Here is a 24,178-nt window from a genome sequence, read left to right as displayed (position 1 = left end):
GATGATGTGGATACAGTTTTTTGCCAAAAGGCAAAAATTTCTTTGCCGCTAAATGATTCAGAGACAACACGCACACCAATGGTGAAGGAAAACAATTTTATTGAAATCTCTATAGAAATGAGAAATCAACAAGTCATAAGAACGAAACAAAGAATGCAGACTTTTGCTACAGGAACTTTGGCTCAGGCTGGGCTGCAGAGCAGCACTGGGCACACTGGCCAGTCCCTGAGAGTTAATCCACTGTTGTTCTTCAGGGTTCTTGCAGCAGAAGCGGTCATAAGAGTACATTCTTTATTTTGTTGATTTCTCATTACTACAGAGATTTCAACAAAATCGTTTTCCTTCGCTACTGATGTGTTTATCACTTCCAAATTCCTTTATGGAAAATAAACTTTTTGCCTCTTGGCAACATACCCCCACATCATCACGTCCTGCTGTCATTGAATGGGAAAGCATAATTCGTCACTCTTAAGTCCGCACAACTCCTCTGATTTCAGAGCTGAGTGAGACCAAATTGAAACCATGGATGTAGGCATGGAACTGCAACAAGCAGGTGGAACATAAACACACCCGAAACTAATTAATAGAATGGAAAAAACAAATTTGTGATATTTCTTGTAGCAGCTAGTAATTTTGCAAAGGACATTTTGACCCTTTATTACACCAACAGTATAGCAATCAGCTATCTGAATGAACAAGACAGCATTTTATTCGTGGTTATTTTTAATTTTTCAAGGCTTATAACTAAAATCATCGTTGTTAAATAGTTACAAAGGACTGATCATACATTCATAACCCATAATTGCCATGTCATAGAGTAAGATATGAAGATTAAAAATCTCATCTATTGCTTATTTATAGATGAAACACTACTTTGCTTTCTTAAAGAAAAACATATTGAATATTGCCTGCACTGGGTGAAAGAAGCATGTTCTTTAGCATAAGCATTAGCTGTATCCTTACCTATAATATCACTATTCATGTGCTAGAAGCTTTTCTAAAGTCTATATTAGAGTAAAGAGCAGTGGTGGGATTCAAATAATGTAACAACTGGTTCCGGTGGTGGGATTCAAATAATTTAACAATTGGTTGTTTGCAAGCACCATTTTAACAACCAGTTCTGCCAAAGTGGTGCAAACCTGCTGAATCCCACCACTGGTAAAGAGGCACTGTTAAAGGGCTTCCAACTCATCTGCTGGGGAAAAGTTACAGGGCATTATCTCCCAAGATTCCCATAATTTTTCCTTTAATATTGTATGTAACCCTTACATGCAGCAACAATTTATTCCCTGTAGAGGGCATCTCAGCTCCATTCAAGCAATGAATTCAGAGTTCAGTAGCTGAAACCAGGTATCTAGAAGAGCACAGAGTAATAACATTTTCCCATATGTCTTTGATATTACTTCTTGCATTCCATCTCTTGTTGGTCAACAGCCCAGAGCTTGCATTTCAGAACCTGCTAACCTGAATTTTTCCACGATACTTGCAATGGCTACTCTACCTGTGTAGGCTGATTAACTACAAAAATCACTGGGATATATTTAGCTAAAAAAATTATTCTGCTTGAGCTGACTATTAAAGGAACGATCCTTGTTCACTGCAAAGCTTTTTGCTGTTCTTGTGTGGAATGTTAATTTCTGCAAGAAGATAACTCAGCCCTGAAATCAGTAACCAATGATACTTTGTCTACTCTCCCCTCCACTCTATTAAGGAAAATGTCTAAGTGTAGGAATTTTTAAGTTTGTAAATGGTTCTTCATGCACAAAAATCAATTCAGAAGCACAGCACAACATAAAACAGAGCCAGATGGAGAAAAGCTGAAGTTTGTGAAGTGATGTGGCTGATCTTGCCTTCATCCTTTACTTGGCACTTTCTAAGGAAAGAAGAAAAATACAGCAGATGAATAGTACCAGTTCAGTCCCAGAAGTGTGTTCAGCTAATGATGGGACAGGAATGTACAAAGTGAAGAGAGCAACAACAAAATATGGCTTTAGCAGTGCAAAATTAATGATGTTCTCGGTAAACGTAGGGATGTCTTGCTGTCACAAATTGTGATTCACATTATTGAGCAATTCATGATAGATGCAGTCCTTACTTAACCACATACTGAAACCTTTCCATACTGAAATCTTTTTGCCTGCTATTTAATACTCCTAACGCCCCTCCCCCAATAATGCAGAAATTTCTGAACATTTCTGTTCAGGCTAAAGAATACAATTTAAAGAAATTTTAATAAACACATTTCCCAGAGTACTTCTGATCTGGTAGGAGGCAAAATGTTCCCTCGTGGCTTTCCCATCCATATACTCTTCAATCCATCCCTTTCGCCAAACATGTTGTTTTTAATGTCCTAGGAAATTCTACATGGCGACACTGATTAGAGACAGGAATGTGCCAGGTGTCCCGCTATGGCAGGACACCTCTCTCCCTGCCAGCCCTTCCCTCTGCCACTCAGGTAGGTGGCAATTAAATGGGGGGAGTAAGCAACATCGGGGTGTGATGATGTCAGCATCCTAGGATACTGCCAAGTTTTGATTTAATGCTCAAACTTTGCCAACAACACACTGACATCACTTCCAGTCGCACAAAATATGCTAGCAGCATCATTTTGTCACCAGCAAGGCTCTCCCCCAGGTTAGCTTCCACCAGTTTCCAGCTTTGTCCTGGCAACCCAATACACATCAGGGGCACATTCAGCCATTGCGGTCCATATCATCCATCACTTTGCCAGTGGTTGCCCATCTCTACACTGAGAGTTGGAAACGGCATGTTGAGTGTGGCCCAGGCAGTGTGGGCAGATGAATAATATTTTGAGACTACAAAGCCCTCTGCATTTTGTTCTCTTTTATTCATCCTTGCACATCTGGCGTGAGGACAGAACTAAGCCCAGAAAGTTGCCTCCAAGACCCAATAATAAACTATCAGAAGGCAGTCAAATTTCTTACTCAGTTGAGATGCAGAAGATCCTGCCCTGAATATGTTGCATTCTCAGGATCTACAATCTGATGCGTTTCTGCAGAAAAAGACAGTAAATGCTTCCATTCTTTCCAGTGTTCTGAGAACTTCCCATTACCACTTCTAAGAACCTTTCTAGGAGACTCTGCTATACTGTGTTCAGTAACCTTTATTTTTCTTTGTGATTTTTAAAGAAATCCATTCAGCTAGCCTCTTTAATAGGACACAAACATTGTTACAGTACTACCTTATTCATGGAAGGTAGCTAGGGGGGAAACTGCAAACTGCTAGAGAGATATTAAGTTGATTCTTTGGTCCATTCTCCAGAAAGTTGTGGATTTCATTTGATGCAAAATCAAGAATGAGGTAGACTTGTTTCATTTGCTTATAGAAAATAAGAAAATTGGAATGTCTGGGGCTCCTGAAAGACCAGTGTGCATGTTGGGATGGCTGAGCGTTCTACTGCTCCTGGCTTCCCAGTCCACTTTGCCTCACTTGTAGCCTATCCTTCCTCAACACATCTCTCATCTGTGCTGTGTAAAAAGGAGATGATGGTATCATATCAACATGGCTTTGGTTTAAGCCCTAACAATGTTTCATGGCTCTTCAGGATGAGATCCTAGACATGGCTTTCTAACTATTGATAAATCACTACGCATAGGAACATAAAGACATCTCATTTCTTATTAGCTCCCCACACCCACTTTGATAGGTAGCAGATACTTACCAGTGCAGTTCAGAAATCCACGACTTGAGGTACCCTCAATCTTAGTACCATCTTTCTTGGCACACCAGCAAAACCCAGTGCTATGATTGCACTGCACAGGCAGGTAATCGCCATTTTCGTCACACTGGGGGCGGAACTTTCCTGGATAGACACCCTTGAAACTTGCTTCTGCCTGGCACTTGGTTTGCACTGAGTGAGAGAGAGAACGTTTAGCCTATAGAGTTGATCACTAACCTGCATCTGTGGTCTTAACGCATACAGTTTTACGTCAGACCCATGATATGTGAAACATTTCACACAATAGAGAACCCTGTAGTAAAATGTACTGCTTTTCAGCAAGCACTACAGGCAGCAAGATGGGTTTACATATTAAGCATCTCAGGGAGCAGGTTTGTTCCTAGCATGCTTCCCCCCTCCCCCCCCCTTGCCTGCCCACCCGCCAGTCACACAGAGTGTATTTTAAATAAGGGAGTATTCAAGTACAACTCTCTCACACACACTCTACCACCCACCAGCCAACCCAAATGGTCAGTCCAAGAAACGCTTTGCCTTTTTCTTTGGCTGAATCATCTTTTAACTCATTAAAAATCAGTTGTTTCACTTCAGCTACACTAAAAGTGCGGGGGGTGGGGTGGAAAGGATCAGGAAAGAACACTTTTTGTAACAATATGCCAGTTTAATTAGGACAGCTACTTTACTGGGATGGCTCCCAGGGAACCCATTTAGCCTAATGAGAGCAAATGCTAATGAGTTCTGCTTAATGGAGGCAGTATTAATATAAATTCTGCTAATGGGGATGCGTCGGACCACTGCTGAGTGGCTAATTGGCATGAAATTCTCAGATTGGGCTTTTATTTCAAAAGCTGCTGAAACTACAAAAGAAAGATGTACTCTTTTTAAATGTTGTGTTTCTGCCACAGTGATGTATAGAAAAGTTACAGTCCACATTGATATCAAAGTTCAGGATGCAATTTTGTGAGGCACTAGGGGCGGGAACTGTTCAAATATTTAAGATGGTCAAGTGGGTTTTTATTATTCTTTGAAGTAGGCCATAATTGAAATACCAGGTCTTCCTTTCTCATGGGTGCATCATTTGGCTCAGATAACTGCAGTTTTAAATGAATTCCTCTTCACTAGTGGCTTTGCATACATTGCCCAGCTTTGTGACTTCCTGGGGGCAGGCCATGTTTTTCTTCCATTGGATTTTGATCAGTAAGAAGAGACTTAAAAGCCAATGGCTCTAGAGTATGAAGACGTGCAATTCAAAGCTAGATAGCAAGTTGCCAAAATGCCCATTTGCAGCCATGTCTTTGAAAATAGAGCAAGTTGCTTCGAGCTCAAGCTGCTCCCTCCAGCCAGCACATTTAGAGCGCTAATTGGTAAACATTATGACATGAAAAAAAGGGCTGTTCATATGATCTACCAAAAAAGGGGGGGCATTTTAAACTATTCAGTTTGTAATCACCCAGGCACCCAACAGCACAGCTGACTTATGGCAACCCAGTAAGGTTTTCAGGGCAATAGACATTCCGAAGGACCGTCTCTCCTGGTACGCCCCCCAAGATGTCACTCAAGTCAGCGAATGCAAATCTACTGGTGGTCCCTGGCCCAAAGAAATCCAGCTGGCCTCAACCAGAGCCAGGGCTTTTTCAGCCCAACCCCAGCCTGGTAGAATGTTCTGTCTGAGGAGACCAAGGCCCTGTGGGACCTTATGCAGCTTTGCGGGGCCTATAAGACACAGCTGTTCCACCAGGCATATGGTTGAAGCAGCTATGATTAACATCTGGAGGCCTCTTCCATCTATTACTCAACTTTTAATCAACTCTTGACCATCAATTTGTCAACGCTGTTATATAACCTTGACTTAGCTCCCCTTGATGTGTTGGTTCCAAAATTGGGATGAATTAGAAGTGTTGCCACTCGATAATCTGTATTTATTGATGTGATATTTAAATGTTTTAAATTGTTGCACGCCACCCCAAGTGTGAATGGGGAGGGGTGGAACATGAAAACTGATAACAAAAAAACAAATAAAAAGAGGTAGTTTGCCATTGGCTGCCTCTGCACCATGATCCTGCTATTGGTCCCCCATCCAAATACTTGCCAGGGCAGATCCTGCTTAGCTTATGAGGTCTGATAAGATCAGGCTAGTCTGGGGCTATCTATGTCAGGACAATCAGGGCTTTACAAGTTTTTAATTTGGGTAGAAAAGGAACCCGAAGTATGACAGGGAAATTGATATAGTTGTCCTTTCAGATATACTTTATGTCCAGGCATTGTAGTGATTTAACCATAATCTTAAATAAGATTTTGAAACATACAGGTGGCCAATGCAGATGAGCCAAGATCTATAGCATTCCCCCACATTAGGAAATCAATACTGCGGGCACAACTAATCAAAAGTTAAATACTTTTAAACACTTGTTGAGTGCAATGGAAGAGGCTTAAGCAATTTTTTAACAATTCTATTTAAATCAGTGAGGCTTAAAAGGCTTTGTCTTAACCTATGCTGATCAATCAATTGTGCCTAAATGTGCTTATTTTGCGTAGATTTTTTTAATGTTGTATCCAGTATTATTTCCATTCAGTTGCTGAAATTTTCCATTATTTGTAGTATTTTGCACCTGATGTGATATAGTACTAAAATTATACATATTGTAAAAGTATGCCAGCAGGAAAACATGAGGGAGAGACTAATAGTGAAACAAGGCATACTGGCCCCACCTGATAAACAGCACAGCTTTTTCAAAACTCTGCCTGAATGTTCAGCTTCATAATAAATGTTTGCGCCTATATAAACCTTCTCACATTCATGTAACAGTGTATTAGTGAGTTTGTTGTCTGATTTTTGCCAATGTGTATGTCAGAAGTCGTCAAATTGCTTCTGACTTTTGGCAGTCCTATGAAAGAATGACTTCCAAAATGTCCTGTCACGGGCCATGGTTTCCTTTATTGAGTCAATCTATCTGGCATTGGGTCTTCCTCTTTTCCTGCTGCCTTCAACCCTTCATAGCATTATTGTCTTTTCCAGTGACTCTTCTCTTCTTCATGACAGCCTCAGTTTAGTCATTATAACTTCTAGGCATAGTTCAGGCTTGATTTGAACTAGAACACACTTAATTGTCTTTTTGGCAGTCCACAATATCCATAAAACTCTCCTCTAACACCACATTTCAAAGGAATCTGGTTTCTTCCTGCCAGCTTTTTTCATGGTCCAACTTTCACACCCATATAGAGTAATGGGGAATATTATGGCATGAATTAACTTGATCTTGGTTGCCAGTGACACATGCTTACACTTAAGAATCTTTTCTAGTTCCTTCATGGCTGCCCTTTCTAGACTCCTTCTGATTTCTTGGTAACCTTCTCTCCCTTTTGGTTGATGATGAAGCCAAGGAACAGAAAGTCTTGAACAATTTCAATTTCTTCATTGTCAGTCTTCAAATTGTGCAAATTGACCAGTAATCATTGCTTTTGTTCTCTTGATGTTCAGCTGTATTCCTGTATTGGCTCTTCTTGCTTTAACCTTCACCAGGATTGATTTCAAGTCTTCACTGTTTTCTGACAGCAATGTAGTTTTGCCTAAAGGGACATCTGATTGGAGTCAGGTACTTGACCCCAAATGCTAATATATTTTATGGCTATGGTAGTTTCCTCAATGGGCCTCCTGAACTAGAAGCCATCAGAGCTTAGAAAAGTTGTAAACCCTTCAGCAGAGGAAAAGAGCAAGTATATGAAAGTATGTATGTATTTTTAAAAGCAGTAGTTTGGAAGGGACAAGGAAGCAGAGGTATCTAGAAGATGGCTGAAAGCAAAGATCCTTGGGATCTCACTGAAGTGTCTCTGCCTCCATGTATCATCTACTTGTGTATTTTTAAGCAAAGTAAATATAAAGACACTGCCAGGTCTTCAGTACTTTCTTCTAAAGGAAATCAAACCTGGATAATATTTTCTCTGGAACTCTCCTTGAATGTACGGAACATGGATCAATATTATAAAAAGAACGATTTTTAAAAGAACATTGCCCTACAGCAAGTGCATCTCGGAAGAGGAAAATATTTGCTATCTTGGGAAACAAAGCAAAGATTTTTAATGGAAGAATAATGCCAGTGCAAGAACTGGCTCCCAAGAGGGAGAGGAAGGATAAGGTATTTTTAAAAATTACTACCTGCAGAATGTTTGAGGTCAGGAGTACAAGTGTTGGGGTTGTGAGCATTCTTAAGTGCAAAAAAATGCTCTGAAGAAAACAAGGTAGTCTTTTAGATCTCAGTCATAACTTGTCACAAAAATGTTAATCCTCGTCCTTACAGAAAAGAAATATAGTCAATAGCCAGTCAAGGCTGCAAATGCCTGTTATTCTTTGGTTAATCTCTTAGGCAGCAACCTTAAGTTGTTGCTTTCTGAATCAAGTGGTATAGCTAGACACCTTTCCAGGACCAGCCTTGAATAGTTCTTGCAAGCAAGCCCAAGAAGGCCAAGGACTAATGCATGAACCATAGCTGGATAGCATAATATTTAGGTTGTCTTAATGACAAGGGTGGTCAGTGGTCCCAGCCCTATACATAAAATGGGGTTCGTGAAATTAACAACATTTAGATCAGCGGTTCTCAACCTGTGGGTCGCAACCCCTTTGGGGGTCGAATGACCCTTTCACAAGGGTCGCCTAAGACCATTGGAAAATGGTCTTTTTATATTTTATATGTATATATATCTCAATTTTATGGTTGGGGGTTACCACAACATGAGGAACTGTATTAAACAGTCACAGCATTAGGAAGGTTGAGAACTACTGGTTTAGATCATATTTGCATTAATAATAGAATTCTGGTGGAAAAGGTGAGAGGGAGAGAATGGCCTTCAAGAGGCTGAGTCTGTAGCTTGGTTTAGGGCAAAGCACATTACAAAGGCAACACTGTGCTGAGTTCTTGCCCTGTAACATCACTTTCCCCATGTTATTATGCCTTTGCCCACCCTTACCTCACATCATTGGTTGTTGCAGGCAGAGGCATGAAACACATGGTGATGTGACATCACACAGAGGACGTGATTTTGTTTGTTACACGAGAGAGGTGAGAAAGTTGACACAGGGCTGCCATTTCCAGAGACAGCCCTGAGACCTTCAGAGCATCTTTAGTCTGATGTGAGTCATCTTAACAGTTAATTCTCCCACAAAGATGTGTGATATCAGAGCACAGTTTATTGTGTGTTTTGATTTTGTTTCACTTCATTTCCTGCATCTCTTTAAGAATGGCCTAGAACTGCAAAAAGATGAATAAAACAATCACCAGAAAAAACTAGAATTTGCCTAGGACACCCATAGTATTCTTTTCAATCCTACAGAATAAGCATACCTTTTACTGCTGCAATTTCTTCTGGGTCTTTAGTTTGGGCCATTTGGAAAAGCAGCCATTTGTACATCCACATCTCAAAGGCCTATGACAGACCAAATAATGCCAATAAATAGCAATCATTAATTATTTTAAACATATGAAGAAAAAAGTTCAGCATTTCTCTTAAACACAGACAAAATCACATTGGCCCAACTTCTAAACTGTCAGTTTTAGATTTGTTCCATATGTTACACTGGCAATATGGATGTCTTCTGTCATTCTGTGAAGCCATTCCATGCAGTCTGGACAATTTTAACTTTAAACTAGCAAGTCTGAAGTTTCACTGGCATAGTTAAAAATCAGATGTCCAGAATTGTTCTCCCTGCATGAGAGAACTCCTACGTTACCAAATAGTTCCCAAACCCTTCTTAGATTTCCAGATAGTCGGCAAAGGAACCTCAAACTGTATCCAAAGTCTCATGGGCAATCAAATTCAACACCCTGAACAGATTCTGAAACAACTTAAAAAGAATTGTGTGTTGCAAAGAATATCTACTCCCTACAGCCTCTTGACAGTCACTTGTACACTCTGAAATGGATTTCATTAAGTATTTTCTACATCACTGACTTAAAATATAAAATGAAAAAATCTAACCTTATCAGTTGCTTACAAATTGGATAAACACTCTCACTCTCTACCAATTGCAGCATTTTGTTACTGTTTTATAGTTACCGGAACTTTCTTTTAAAATGCTGTTTAATTATCTTGCTATAGCTAATGGGATCATAATTTCTTCATGCCTAGGATTTCATGTCTCACATTTTGAATCCCCTCTCCAAACACACATACTATTATTTTCTCCTAAAAAGTACAATCCTAAAGACTCCTTGCAGGGAGTAAGCCCCATTAAATAACATGGGATTTACTTCTGAGTATACCTGTTTAGATTGCTCCCAGACCAAAGAGAACTAGAGCTGACATTCATTACAAAGAAGAAGCCTCCCACAACATCTCTAAAGTAATAATTGCTTCAGGATTTTTCTGTGCAAAAGAGTCTGCTACACATAATAACTCCACTGTATTGTGTGTCCAGAAGGGGCTTCAAAATAGTCTGCTGGGGTCTTTGAATGGCGGCAGCACTTACATTCCAGTCAACATAATTCATGGATCTCTTCAGCTGAATCATATTGTCCATAAAGGCTTTCTCCAGTTTAGGAAACTTTCTGGTGGGATCTCCCATCTGCAAAGACGGCATATTTAACAACATTGTAGGAGACCAAGAAAACAATTACCAAGCACAGACTAATATTTTTCAAGTAACAGCAAGCCTACTCTCAGGAGACTGCAGAACTTAATGGCAAACAGAAAGAACAACCTGATCTCACCAGTTCAATGAGGTGAATGATAACAGTCTAAATAGATGGGTTGGTGTCAAGTCTGTATGTTGGGGTCATCACGAATTACTACAAAACAACAGATGATGGGGTGATTTAAAAAACAAAAGTCCTCACCTATCTCTTTTCAGGAGTAGCAGTGGCGTAGTGGTTAAGAGCAGGTGTGCTCTAATCTGGAGGAACCGGGTTTGATTCCCCTCTGCCGCTTGAGCTGTGGAGGCTCATCTGGGGAATTCAGATTAGCCTGTGCACTCCCAACACACACCAGCTGGGTGACCTTGGGCTAGTCACAGTTCTTCTGAGCTCTCTCAGCCCCACCTACCTTACAGGGTGTTTGTTGTGAGGGGGGGAAGGGAAAAAAGTTTGTAAGCCTCTTTGAGTCTCCTACTGGAGTGAAAGGGGGATATAAATCCAACTATTATTATGATGATGATGATGATGATGATGATGATGATGATGATTATTCCTTCCCAAACCTACTTCTGCTGGGGCTCAGAGATTGGAAGAATCCTTTGAGAGTGAGGAAAAGAAATGAGAGGGTCGCCACCACCCTCTAGTTGCCTCTTCTGTGCTGTAAATTACCCTTCCCACAGTTTTCTGAGAATATGTGGAGAAACATATATTCTAATATCTGGGCACTGACTACCATCACTGCTGGGCCTGAGATAATAAGCAAAGTTGAAGCTGATCAACTGTCTTTTGCCATGTGATTTAAATAACACAGAAAAGTGGTCTGTACACAGTATCATTAAATAAATAAAGCATTGTTCTTCAACAAGTAGAACCCTGTGCACAGATCTCTTCTTGGATCCCCTGAATATATACAATAATTGCCAGTGGTGTTCCAGGACTCCCAACCAATTAAATTTCATTGAAAAGCAAAGTCAGATGAGCAGTTCTTAGGGCAATAAAATTGCCTAACTGCATTAGACCAAGGGTCTAGCCAATGCAGTGCTTTGTCTCCAGCAGCGTAAGCTTCACATGGAGTACCATCAGTTCTGAGGTAAGTTACAAAATATTACTACTTGGGCAACAGGGCAGGATTCTTACCAGGAGTAAGCGTTTAACTATGTCTTCAGTCTTATTGCTCAGCTGGGTTGGATCCTCCGAGGATTACAAAAAAGAAACAAAAAAACAGCGAAGAAGTAAATAACTGGTGATGGTGAGAGAGTTAGAAGAAGCTCATTATAGTAGGGAATGGAATGAATATTAGCCAGGGTTTAGAATCAGTTGCATTAGGAACATATCCCATAGCACCTAAAAGACTAACGAAGTTTATTCCAGTATAAAGCATTTTGAGAGTCAGAGATCACTTAATGAGATCATTATTAGCATTGGAACAAATATTCAGATTAACAATACATTTCACGCATTAGTTAAACTGGTTTGTTTCTGCCTTAGAGCACATAGAAAATGGCTTAATCCACAAAACTTCTTGTACCTAGACAACAAGATTTACCTGCTTTCTCCCTTAGCCTGGAATATCCCAAGATCCTATACCTGGAGCAGGAATGGGGGGTGTTTTGGGGGGTTGGTTGGTTAGGGTTACAAGCCTTTGTTCGCATGGAGTGCAGTTTTCTTGCCATCCCCTCCATGAAAATGCTAGTTTGAATCCAAACTAACGTCCTCCCCTGGTCTGCCTCCTGCTGTTGTGTCCTTGCCCCTGGCTGTGCTGCCATACTTTGCCACAGAGCAACAAGGCTAGAAGGGGATCAGAGGTGAAATGCTTCTCTCACAGAAACTGACACTGGAAACTGACAGCAATTTACAAAATTGTCTCTTCAACTGTGCAGTGACCTGAGTTGGATCTGGACCAAGGGGACTATGGTTTTCCTGGGGCCATTTCAGCCTAGGCAAGCAGCATTTGGGGTAAGGCTAAACTCCCCCATGTGCCAGAGTCCCAATGCAAATTGGACCCACACACACTCAGAAGTTAATTTTTACAAATTGCTGGGAGGATGGAATGCAAAACTCCTGAGCTTGTCAGTTTGGGCCCAGAGACTGCAACCTAAAGACCTACTTTACACTCTCCCAGTGAGCGTTTGACCCTTTTTTTTTTTTTTGGGGGGGGGGGGGCGGTGGTAAAACAGCAGAGTTTTAAAAGTGGTTTACCATGTAGCATGTGCAGGTCGAGGGACACAAACTCTAAGTCTCTGATGGACACACAGAAGGAATTGTAGTGGTCAACTTCACTTTACAACTCAGCTACTTCTAAAGCACGTAGCCAAATTGTAATTGTAAGCCACTTTGAGACTCCATAAGGCAGAGAAAAGTGGAGTATAAAAACCAACTCCATCTTTGCTGGTCATTCTAATATTTTTTTAAACAATTTCGCTGTCATTAGGTACAGAAATAGAAGGTGCATACAAACAATTTAAAAAAAAATTTCTGTGGGATATGACAGGAAAAGTATGCCTTGGAAACAGAAATCTCTGGAAGTCTTTGCAGAGCCCTTTCCTAGCATTTAAAAACCCCAACATCCCCAACAACTTTGGGCCCCGCAGGCATATTTGGAATCTTGACATGGCATGCAGGGTATAGCAACAAAATGGCTGCTGTCAGAGGCAGAGACAGCCACAAAATGATTGTTACCGATTAACTTCAGTAATGTAGTGCAGATTCTTGTGCTATGGTATGAGCTGCTGCTGAAGTAACCTTTTTAAAAAATCCGCACAGGCAATTAAATCTCCAGTAGTCAAAAGCCTTTCTCACTACAACTATGGAAACTCTCAATATTTCTACAGTAATAGAGACTAACGACCTCTAATTTACATATTTTTCTCCATTTTTGAACAGATATTTAGAGTCAACCAAAGAAGTACCATTAGCAATATCTCGTATCCCTATTGTTTTTATGTTTGACAGTCTCATTTAAAGTTGATAAAAATTACATACATTAATAATTATTATGTATGTGTATTTCTTAGTATTTATGTAAAAGATTTGTAATAAAATATGCATGTAACGATAAAAATGTGTGTGTAATATTTGTTCATGTCTTGTGACTCTCAAACATCTGAAGCTTATTCTATGTGGCTCTTACATTAAGCAAGCCTCACGTAGAGGCTCATTTTATATGCCAAAACGTGAAGGCAATATTCAACCATGGCACCTCCCTTTGTACAAGTTAAGCAATATCCCTATTTTTCTGTCACGTTTACCTCTGCGTTACTGTCTGTGTCCCTCATGAGCAGTGGCATCATATTGGCCATTGGCATTCTCATCCGGCCAGCCGGCTTGGGTTCTGTAGGAGGGAAGAGTAAAACAAGTAGTGAGGCTCCAAAGTGTGTGTCCGGCAAGGATATTCTGCTTTTGCTTGTTACTCACTGTTTTAAAAGTCAGTATAAAGCACTCACAGCTGGGTATGCTGGTCAGTGCAGTGGATCTCCTCTCTTTCTCCTGGCCTGCCTCCTGCTTTGTGTCCCTGGCTGTGCTGCCATACTTTGCTACAGGACAGCAAGGCTGGAAGGGGCCACGAGGGCTTGGGCGTGGGGGGTCAGTGCCAGAAGTATCTCTCTTACAGAAATTGACGCTGGAAACTGACAGCAATTTACAAAATCAGCTCTTCAGCCATAAAGTGATCTGAGTTGGATCTCGACCATGGGGACTATGGTTTTCCTGGAGCCATTTTAGTCTAGGCAAAAAAGCATTTGGGGAAAGGCTAAACTCCCCTTCCCCGCACATGCCAGAGTCCCAATGCAGAGTCCCACACAACCAAAAGTTAACTTTTACAAATTGCTGGGCGGTTGGAATAAAAACTCTCTGCGCTTGTCAGTTTGGGTCCCAAGATGTTTGAGTCCCTAAAGACCTACTTTACAGTTTGGGTCCGTAAAGACCTACTTTATACTCACCCAGTGAGCTTCTGACTTTTTTTGAAGCGCAGATTCAAAAAACCCCAACCCCACCCTCCTTGGGCTCCATTCCCAAATCTCCAGGAATGCCTTCACCCAAAGTTGGTGACCCTAGTGTGAAGCCTTATACATAAAAAAAATTTTGTGATACAGTAGCTTTCAAGTTGCAAATAATAAAAAAATACAAAGGAACATTTAAAATGCAATTCTGTTGTTCAAAGTTCTGTACTCCAAACAATCATGTATGTACATAATTATTACAAATGTATAGAAGAAGCAATTAGAATTTGATCTGTTTCTCTGGCCAAGGATTAGTACAAACAACAGGAGATGGCAGTCGGAGTTAAACTGTATCAACACTGAGTGCCAGCTCATGCATCTATTTCCTTGGCCATTTCCCCACTGAGAACTTAAAGCCGGATACAACCAGGTTGCAGTTTCTCCCTCCCCACTGCAGCGTGTGTCTAGTGAAGATTGGGTCTATTCTTCCTCGTCCTGATTGGCTGTTGCATTGTGTTGGGGGTGGGAACTTTTAAAAAAACCTTTTTTCCATGCAGCTACGTCGCTACATGGATGCATAGGCAGAATTTCCCTGCTTTCTGATTGGCTATTGTGTTGGAGCAGGAACACTACTCCGCCCCTGATTGAAAATTCATGTTATTCTTCTTCTCGTTTTTACGTTCGACCTTAGCCACGTATAAACAATTTATCAAAATCATTATAACGTAGCTTCCTGTTTACATTCCTTCGTAGCTACGCCCAGCATGGCACAAAAAAAAGACTGTGTGTGCTCTGCGCACAGCCCACTGTGCTCTGATTGGCTGGAAGATTCGAAGGGTGGGAAGAATAAGCCGCATCTGTCCCGTTTCTTCCCACCAATCCAGCTTCGAAGCATGATTGGGAAAAAAGGTGTACTTCAATGCAGGTTCTGAAAAAATGCAGGATTGGGGGGAAGCATGTGCCAGAACCGTGCCAGAACCGGGTGAGGACAGAGGTGTAGTAAGGGGGGAAAGCGCCCGGTGTACCAGTGCATCCTCTGCCCCGTCCCATCCCGGAACGACCCCACCATACCCTCAGAACGCCCTCACCACACACCCCCAGGGACATGCACCTAGTGCGTCATGCACCCCTCCCCCGCCACCCCCTTGGAGCTATGCCTCTGGGTGGGGAGCCTCTGGTGTGTTTTTTTGCATGAGTATCACGCGATAAATTGACAGTGGGGAATCGACCATAGTTTCTAATGGACCCAACCTCTACAAAGACAAGTGAACATTTAAGAACCTTGAATCTTTGAAGAAAGGCAGGACACAAGGAGCAAATAAAATCACTTTGATGAGGTAAGGGTGAAGGAGGAAGCTACTAACCATGAGGAAGACTGCTGACCATTGCTTTCAGTTGCAGGTCGTTGGTGTTCTTGGTCAGCTTGGAAATCTGGTTCTGATGCTGATATACAAAATAAGCAGTAAGTGCCTGGCCTGCAATCAGCAAGACTGCCAGTATGGTAAAGACAGAGTAGGCAACTCGATTGTTGGAAGGAAGTCTGTAAGATATGAGAGAAGAGGTCAGTGCTCAGCCACTCAAGCAACTTCTTTCTTTCTTCATATAATTGGTGTAGAACTGAAAGAAAATGCATTATGCTGAATAACAAATGCACATGCATAGATCAAAGAGCTCTGGTGAATACATCCTGCTTGCACTGTCACAAGGGGTGAAAGTAAGCTGGTATAAGCTGGCATTGAGAACTAGAGTTGCCAACTCTGGGTTGGGAAATTCCAGGATATTGGGGGGTGGGGCTTGTGGAGGGTGGACTTCTGCAAGGATGTAATGCAACAGGGTCTACCTCCCAAAGCAACCATTGGCTCTAGAGCAGGGGCGTCCAACCCTGGTGCTCCAGATGTTTGTGGACTATGATTCCCATCGGCCCCTTGCAATCATAAAGTAGCATTTTATTATTAGAGTTCTCAACATCTGCAGTGTTAGATTCTATTCCCCTACTTTCATGGTTCTCTCACATGAACTCTTGTATGTGCATGATGAGAATAAGCCTAATCTATTCTTGGGCTCATGTGCTCCCTTCGCTCCTTCCATTGAGCACAAAGAAACTATAATTCATTGTGACATCTGAATCAAGCGATTTAACAAACTGTGGCTTGTTTCTTATCTATAAATTGGGATTCTAAGGGCTCAACTGAGGTTTAGAATCATGGTCTGCAGTGGCGTGGCGCCAAGGGAACGGGGGTGCACACGACACACCAGGTGCAGGCGGGGACATGGTTGGAGGGTTCTAGGGTGTTCTGGGGGCATTCCGGAGTGGGGGCAGCAAGGGCGTGGCAGGGCGCACGCATGCCCCAGGCGCAGTTTCCCCTCGCTCTGGCCCTGATGGTCTGGACACAAAATACAATTCAATAAAGCAGCCAGTTCAGATGACACACAAGCTGTGGTTTCTTCCATATTCTTCTTCAGTCAGAACTCTACATGAATGGAGAGGAGGTACAAGAGATACAGCAGAAGCTCAAGAATAAACCTGGCTCATGATGTCTGAATGGAGCTCTAATACCTTCCTCCAGTCTGGAAATCGCACTGGGCACACCCACCCAGTTCTTATACCCCCCTTTCCCAATTCCTACTCCATCCAACCTCTGCTGTCTTCTGACATTCAGACATTCCTTCTCCCTCTACCAGAGGCAACTGGGTTCATAGTGGTCTCAAGTCCATGGTCTTCTCCCTTTCAATGTATCCTGCAGAGTTATCACCAGAGGTGGGATCCAGCAGGTTCTCACCAGTTCCCGAGAGTGGGTTACTAATTATTTGTGTGTGCCGAGAGGGGGTTACTAATTGGGTCCACTTTTCCATCTCCATGCCCTCGCCTCCCCGAGAGGCATACTGCCTTTGAACATGAAGGTTCCATATAGCAATTGTGACTAATAATGTAACTCCCTGAACTGGGTTAATCCCTTTCAGGTACTGCAATTCATTGATTCTCAGCCTTTCATACCTTTTATCTCACCAGTCTCTATCGAAGAATCTCTGTGTTTCACCATTGCTGTGTTCAGATTTGTGAGTTGGGACATTTTCTAGAATGTGATGATGATTTAGAAATGACCTGGTGCAAAAAAAATTTGGGGGGGTCATGGTGGGGTGGCTGCCCATGGGGGGGGGGGCATCCAACTCAGGTTTTGCCCAGGGCTCAGGTTTCCCTAGGTACGCCTCTGCCCCCTTTGCTGAGGGGGGCTGGCGAGGGAACCTGTTACTAAAATTTTTGGATCCCACCACTGGTTATCACTTATGCAAAGCTTCTGCTTCAACAGTCTACAGTTCTGTTAGCAACAATATATTCAATAATGTTTGTTTATTTCTTTACTAGTTTTTGACATTCCCAAATTAGACATTTACAATTCCATAGATCGCAAGTCTGTACTTTTCTCCTCATGTTCAGGCTAGGATTCACAAACTGGCATATTTTTTTAAAAAAAATTATCTAGAGCTGAACCATAATCACAACATATTTTTCCCTTTTAAACTCCATCTGAACTACAATGTAGTTGCATGCAAACACCATGATTAGATTCAATCTGGCCACAAACTCTGTAAAAAGGTTGAAAGTATAGATGTGAGCTTTCTGACTACCCTTCACCCTAGCAACAGATGATGTCATCCAGTATCTAATTTCTGATTGGCTGTCTCTGATTAGTTTGGCAAATACTGCCAGATGACAGCATCATAGCAATATGATACTCTGAAATGGTGGCTTATTTGAAGAAATGATTATTCACTGCAAAGAAAATTTAAAAATCCCCCACAAATGTTAGGCACAATCGAATAAGACGAAGTACAAAACTGAGGCGTGCTTAAAAAATATAGATTATGCAGTGACCATAGAATTGGGCTTTGCCATGAAAAGCATGGGTACAGATTCTTGCTCTGCTATGTAATTTACCACAGACAAGTTGTTTTCAGTCTGGCCCACCTAATAGTGTTGTTCTGAGCCTGAAATGAAGTTCTGAGTTGCTTGGAGAAAAATTAATAAAAAATGTAACAAACACATAAGCACCTCACCCTGCAAGTTTCTGTACGGTATCTAATAAACAGGAATACTGTTTTTAATTGAAGAAGTTTTAGACTGACTATTTAATACTTGCTGTGCAAATATTTTCACTATCAGAATGTTTCTAATTTGGAGAGAAATGTGTTTGGGAGAAACAAATATCCTAAAAGTAGCATTAATCTGGGTATCCAAACTCATAGGGCCGGAACTGAGATAGTGGGAGTGCATTATAAAATATTAATCACCCTGCATGGGGAGGCAGGGTGGGGGGAGGAACTTACAATTGTCCTTCAGTGATAGAAAAGCAACACAGATGTTCAACACAGTCTTGTACAGAGTTACTTCAATCTAAATCCACTGTTAGCTTAGTCTGGAGTAATTTTGCTCAGAATTGCACAGAACTAGGCAGAATAAATATCCTTTGTTAAGTTGTCCAGTTTAAGTTTTCAAGTTTTTACTATTTGTTCCTCTCGCCTTCCATTTCAAAGAAATCCTATAATATTTACTGTCCAGCCAACCAGGATCCATGACATTCCTACCTTCAGTCTCCCTAAGCTGGCACTGCCTGTCTCACCAATGAATGTCTAACCAAGTTGCAAGTGAAAGCCAAGCATTTACAATACTGGCTCAGCTTCTCTCACTCTCTTGTGCCTTTCCGTAGGAATGACCTTCCATAGGAATGAGCGCTGGTGAAACCTTGTGCAGACCTACCTCGTGCATATAATCAAGTATACAAAGTGATTCAGGTGAATTAAACAACAACAAAAGAAATACCTCTGCTGATGCTCTACAGTGCCAGCATACACAGCTGTCTCAGTGGGTTGCTGCTGGTTGGCAAGAAGGGTTCTTCTGTCATTCTCCATGATGCTGGTGGTTTCCCCTGGAGCAGACCTGCTGCTGTGCTTGCTGCCTGCAAGTGGAATACTCTTCCTTGTCTCAGCACTGACTCTAAAAAGGGTTTTAAAAAATTCTGTTCTGTTCCTCAGAATGCTAGAGGAAGTGAAAGCAACAGGTCTTACCAACTGGAAATACCCCTGAAGCCCGCCCTTCCACCTCCCACAGTACCATATACAGCTCTTACAGTAGGCTTATCTTATTTCAGATGCAATTTTTAAACTTCCTATTGGTTTCTTAGATGACATCATTAGTTGCCAGGCAGACCTTTCCATGAATTCCTTTCACCAAGTAGTTGGTGCTGAAACAGCACCGACTTGTCAGCAGCTTTCCTCTGCAATACTAAGTTCAGACAGAAAAGGGGCGAGAGGGGAAGCAAGCCGCATTTTAAACTCTGATAATTTTGGTGGTCATTAACATCAGATCAAAAGTAACTGCAGAGATTCTATGTTATTATGTTCCTAATTCTTGTTAAGATGTGTTAGACTACCTAATAGCAGATTTCAGCAATCAGTTACAAGGAACCTAGACTCAGAAAGCACTGCATAAATTAGAAAAGCATGCCATTTTGCTGCATTTGTGCTATCCCTGAGTGTACTTTGCCTGTGGACAGCCCTCTAAAAATATTGGTCATTCGTGTGCATGAACAGAAGTGGGGAATGGTCTAGGATCCTATTTTTGAAACCTTTGTGGAAGCAAGGATAAGCCCAATAATGGGGCCTGGGCTGCAGTACATGTATGGTTGACTATAAAAATTCATTATTTTTCCCAGCAGTATAAGGTCCAGGGCAGCTTATCTTCATCTGGTTATCACAAATGAGCAGTAGAGCTGAATATATGCAAAGTTCCGGTTGGAAGTTTAAAAATATGTTTTAATCCTGCTATCTCCCTTGAGAGAAGATTAAATCACGGTCCCCCTGAGACCATACGGGAAACAGTGTTTTAAAATGATGGCATTTATATGCAACCAAACCCTTCCTTTTCACATTAGGATGTATAGCAGGTTTTGATTAAGAAATAGTTATGGAAAAATATAAAAGCCAGAATAGTAGTTTTAATCAGTAAAATGGTTGTTTTGAAAGAATGGGATCTGTTTGACATATCTGAAGATAATGTATTTGGGATTAAGAAAAAGATGCTAATAATTTTTACTAATCCCTTTTCAGCTGCAATTTACCAGGTGACTAAGAAATAATAATCTTGGAAAGCCCAGGTGTGACGTAGTCTGTGATTCTACCCTGAGGAAACACCCCAGAGTAAATCTAACTCATGCAGGAATGAATAAACCCGAGAGCACAGGAGATGCACCTGAGACCTTGTAGAAACTGTAATAGAATATTTAAATTTCTGAATCTCAGACAATAACATGTTATACCCAGCTGTATGCTGAAACTTTGAGCAAACACAGAATTAATTCAGCTAATGGTAACAACACGAGTGTTTCAGCAATGCTGGATAAACTGTTGAAAGATGTACAGGGCAGAGTTTAAGAGAGATTTGCAAGGTTCAAGGATAAGACTCCACAGCCCTGCTTAGCTCCCTGTCCCATTCCCATAACTGGCAAAGGCCTAACCATGCAAAAGGTTGCCAACTCTGGGTTGGGAAATTCCCGGAAATTCAGGAGTGAAGCCTTGGGCAGGGATCTCAGCAGAGCATAAACAAAGCCCACCCTCCAAAGCAGCCATTTTTTCCCAAGGAAACTGATCTTTTTTGTCTGGAGATCACTTGCCATTCTGAGAGCTCTCCAGGCCCCAACACAAACACATATACTAGATTCATATAATTCATATTGTTTGGATAATTTAGCTTCTCCTGAGACATCATGTCTTTTTACATAGGATCTCCAAACCTGCATATTAACCCTACTGGACAAACATTGTAACAGAGGAGTTATTTTTATTTAACTAGGTAAAATCAAATGATTTCAGAATCTCTCTTGAAAAACAAAACCAGCCACCACAACAATTGGACTATATGTGCAATACATTCATCTATGTTTTAAAATGAATAAGTATTGGTTTGGTCTGTTGTGATGGATGTTTTCCCTAGCCACTGCTAATATCAGAAAGTACCAAATTTCTCATTGGCTGGAACAGTCACTGTTTCCTCACTACTTGCATTTTCACTTTTTTACAGCAGGGAAATGGGGAAAGTCCCTAGCCTGCTCTGTTTCCCTTCCCCCTGAACTGGCTACTATTCTTCTTGATCACATGGATGGAGTCGAACAGAATTAAATTAAAATTATTTGACTGTTTTAGAACGATTATAGAAAAAGCGTATTTTAGTAAATCAGCATGACATCTCTTACTTAAGAGCATGAAAAAATAAATTAATGGACCATTCTCCTGAAAGCAACGAATATCTGGATATATGCATGCATTTATTTAAAATCTTTGTAATCCTATCCAGATAAATGGAACCCGAAATGGGTAGAATTCAATTATCTTGGTTACCCAAATTTCTACAATTGCAATGTCGATCTGCACTAAACTTATTTTTTGTTTATGCCTATCTGATTAATGATCCATTGTGTGAACCTAAAAGGATGCCAGAAATGTAACCAATGAGATTTAGGGATTTAAACTATTTTTTGATACTTTTACAGTCAATTTAAAATATGAGATAAGTACAAAACTAAGTTTCTCTACCAATCTCTCCCTTTCAAAGAGTACTAAGAGATTTAATCTGAATGGCAGAGTTGAGAGTTTTTCTAATAGGTACCATCATTCCTGAACAGACTTAACCAAAGATGTTTACTGCAACTAAGGATGTTACGCACAGCTATTCTGTAAAATAAGGTCAATATTTTGGTGAATGAGATTTTAATTCTGTTTGCCCACTAAGCAGCTCAAGGCAATGTACATAATTTTTCCACCTTCTTTATACCATCACAAGCCTCTAAGCTAGTTTTGGACAAAAAATAATGCCTGGTGCAAAGACACCTAATAAGTTTTATTGTGAGTAGGAATCGGAACCTGGGTTTCCAGTCTGTATGTGTATCAATAAGGACTGCTACTTACAAGGATCCACATTCTGAGACAAGCATAAGCAAACTCTCTCTTCCAACTACTTCTCAGTCTAAAGGAGGGATACCCATAGTGGGCACGTGGAGGCATCAAGGGTAGCGGTGAGGAATTTTGGGGTAGTAGGGGGGTGACAGAGAATTTTGGGGCCACAGGGAGGTGGGGATTCCAGCTGGTAGGTGAAAGGTTATTGGGGCAGAACACCAGTGTTATAGCCCAGATCTGAGACCTTTGTGGTTAGTCCTGCCTCGAAATCATTTCTCTGTACTTCTGCCACTCACTGCAGCTGTCCCGGGGGGGTGGTCAAGCCAGGTTGAGACGAGGCAGCGGGATGGACTCCCTGGCCAATTGCCCTACAGCCCCTGAAATGGGTGGGTAGTCTGTTTCTTCCTTGCAGGCAGCTGCCCAACTCGTGCCCTTTTGGTGGCAGTGGCTGCAGGAAAGCAAGGGAACACAGGCCAGCTGCCAGGGGTGGCAAAATGCTCAGGCCAGGCTCCTGTGATGGGCCAGGGCTATGGCAACTGGCAGGCTGGGCAAGAGTGGGAAGAGGTAGGCTTGGCACTCATATACTAAACCCTGCAAGGTCAGAGCTGCGTGGCTGCCCCACCCTCCCCTGCAGAAAGGGCGCACTCCCTCTGAGCCAAACACTCCTGACCCAGGCCAAGGAAGGGGATGTAATTTCAGTTCTTGGGCACCATTTTCTGTAGATATGCCCCTGGTGACATCTCCTCCAAGGATGTTGAATTCTTTGGGTAGCAGCCAGAACTCTCATTCCTTCTTTGTTTCCTTTCAACACCCTTTCATATTGCTAAAACAAGCTCAATAAATTGGGTTTACTTTTATAAGGTAATGCTTTATTTGTGAAATACATGCGTTTGCAGTGTTAAAAGTTGTTTTGGATTTGCAGACCTAACACCAAAAAAGATGTGTGTATTCGTATGAGTGGCCTGGGAGCCACAGGGGTAATAGCCCGAAAAAATTTGGGAATCACTGCTCTAAACATAATACCCACATTTCTGAAGGGTCTTTAAAACAAAGCAAAGGTCTGAGAAACTCAGCAAAGCAAAACAAAGGCCTGAGAAACTCAGGAATGAATTCAGAGGCAGTAGATTATCATTTATGGAGAGTAAAAATACAAGAACGTAATCAATGTAATATTAGCTCCTCCACAGCTAAAATATGATCATCTAAAAAAGTCTTCTGCCTCCTTTGTCCTATAAATATCCTATGGACAAGTCCTAGGCAAGAGCCAGACAGAATTTTGACCTTAATAGAACCAGTAGGCTGGTCACAGGCCAAGGATTAGACATTAATGCCAACAAAATGGAGGGTGAAAAGTCATGGCAACAACCTATAGGCCAGCATCCTAACCATTTCACTACACTGGCTCATTGGTATTTGAACACCAGCGAGATTCAAGATATTTCTGGAAGCATGAATGATCAGTAGTAGAGTGCAGTTTACATAAATTAAGTCCCATGTCTATTCCCAAATCTCCCCAAAGGATCTTGTGGTAGCTATTTGGACAGACCATTCTCTGTCTGGAGACCAACTATGAGGTGGGGAAGACAAGATTACAGACTAGAAATAATTGAACATTTTCATTCTAACAGATTTAATTACCGGAAGTTTCTGTATCTAAGTGTGTTTTTGTCCTCCTTTGGAACTGGTCTCAAGATGTGTTTAGTAATTTCCACTGCTCTTGATGTAGTTAGACCTGATGTTAAATATATAAAATTGAGGTAAATTTCCATACAAGTAAAAAAACTGAAAAGGGAAGAGGTCTCTTTTGAGAAAAGTTCAGCTTAGTAACAGCATTAGTAAGTAATTTGTTTCTTACTGACTGGCACATGGCCACTGTTTTCTCAACAGGGAAATTTGTCTCCACATAAAAACACAACAGAAAATGAGAAAGGGACTTTTATTTTAAAATGCCTTTCCCACAAAAATAATTGAAG

General features: G+C 41.3%; 1 protein-coding gene across 2 annotated transcripts; it reads right to left on the bottom strand.

Moving 5' to 3' along the window:
• Positions 1-705: 705 nt before the first annotated feature.
• On the bottom strand, positions 706-19,338 carry CD74 (CD74 molecule). 2 transcript variants are annotated; one of them, XM_048487887.1, is made up of 9 exons: positions 19,078-19,338; positions 15,623-15,798; positions 13,569-13,651; positions 11,458-11,511; positions 10,158-10,253; positions 9,034-9,115; positions 3,683-3,871; positions 2,946-3,013; positions 706-1,873 (listed from the first exon to the last, which is right to left on the bottom strand). In XM_048487887.1, exons 1-8 carry the CDS (start codon positions 19,164-19,166, stop codon positions 2,946-2,948), a joined length of 837 nt encoding a protein of 278 aa, XP_048343844.1. In that variant the 5' UTR covers positions 19,167-19,338; the 3' UTR covers positions 706-1,873. The 2 variants fall into 2 exon arrangements, with proteins under 2 accessions (XP_048343844.1, XP_048343845.1); XM_048487888.1 differs by lacking the exon at positions 2,946-3,013.
• Between the last annotated feature and the right edge of the window lie 4,840 nt (positions 19,339-24,178).

The sequence above is a fragment of the Sphaerodactylus townsendi genome, linkage group LG03 (assembly GCF_021028975.2).
Source record: "Sphaerodactylus townsendi isolate TG3544 linkage group LG03, MPM_Stown_v2.3, whole genome shotgun sequence".
In the NCBI taxonomy this organism is placed as follows: Eukaryota; Metazoa; Chordata; class Lepidosauria; order Squamata; family Sphaerodactylidae; genus Sphaerodactylus; species Sphaerodactylus townsendi.
This window is presented reverse-complemented; position numbering and strand designations above follow the sequence as displayed.

Coding starts and splice junctions, on each gene's coding strand:
- CD74 (XM_048487887.1), bottom strand. CDS start 19,166: ATGGAGAATGACAGAAGAACCCTTCTTGCCAACCAGCAGCAACCCACT. Junction 11,512..13,568: donor ACACAGACAGTAACGCAGAG/GTAAACGTGACA, acceptor TAATCCTCGGAG/GATCCAACCCAGCTGAGCAA. Junction 9,116..10,157: donor TGAATTATGTTGACTGGAAT/GTAAGTGCTGCC, acceptor GGTCTGTCATAG/GCCTTTGAGATGTGGATGTA.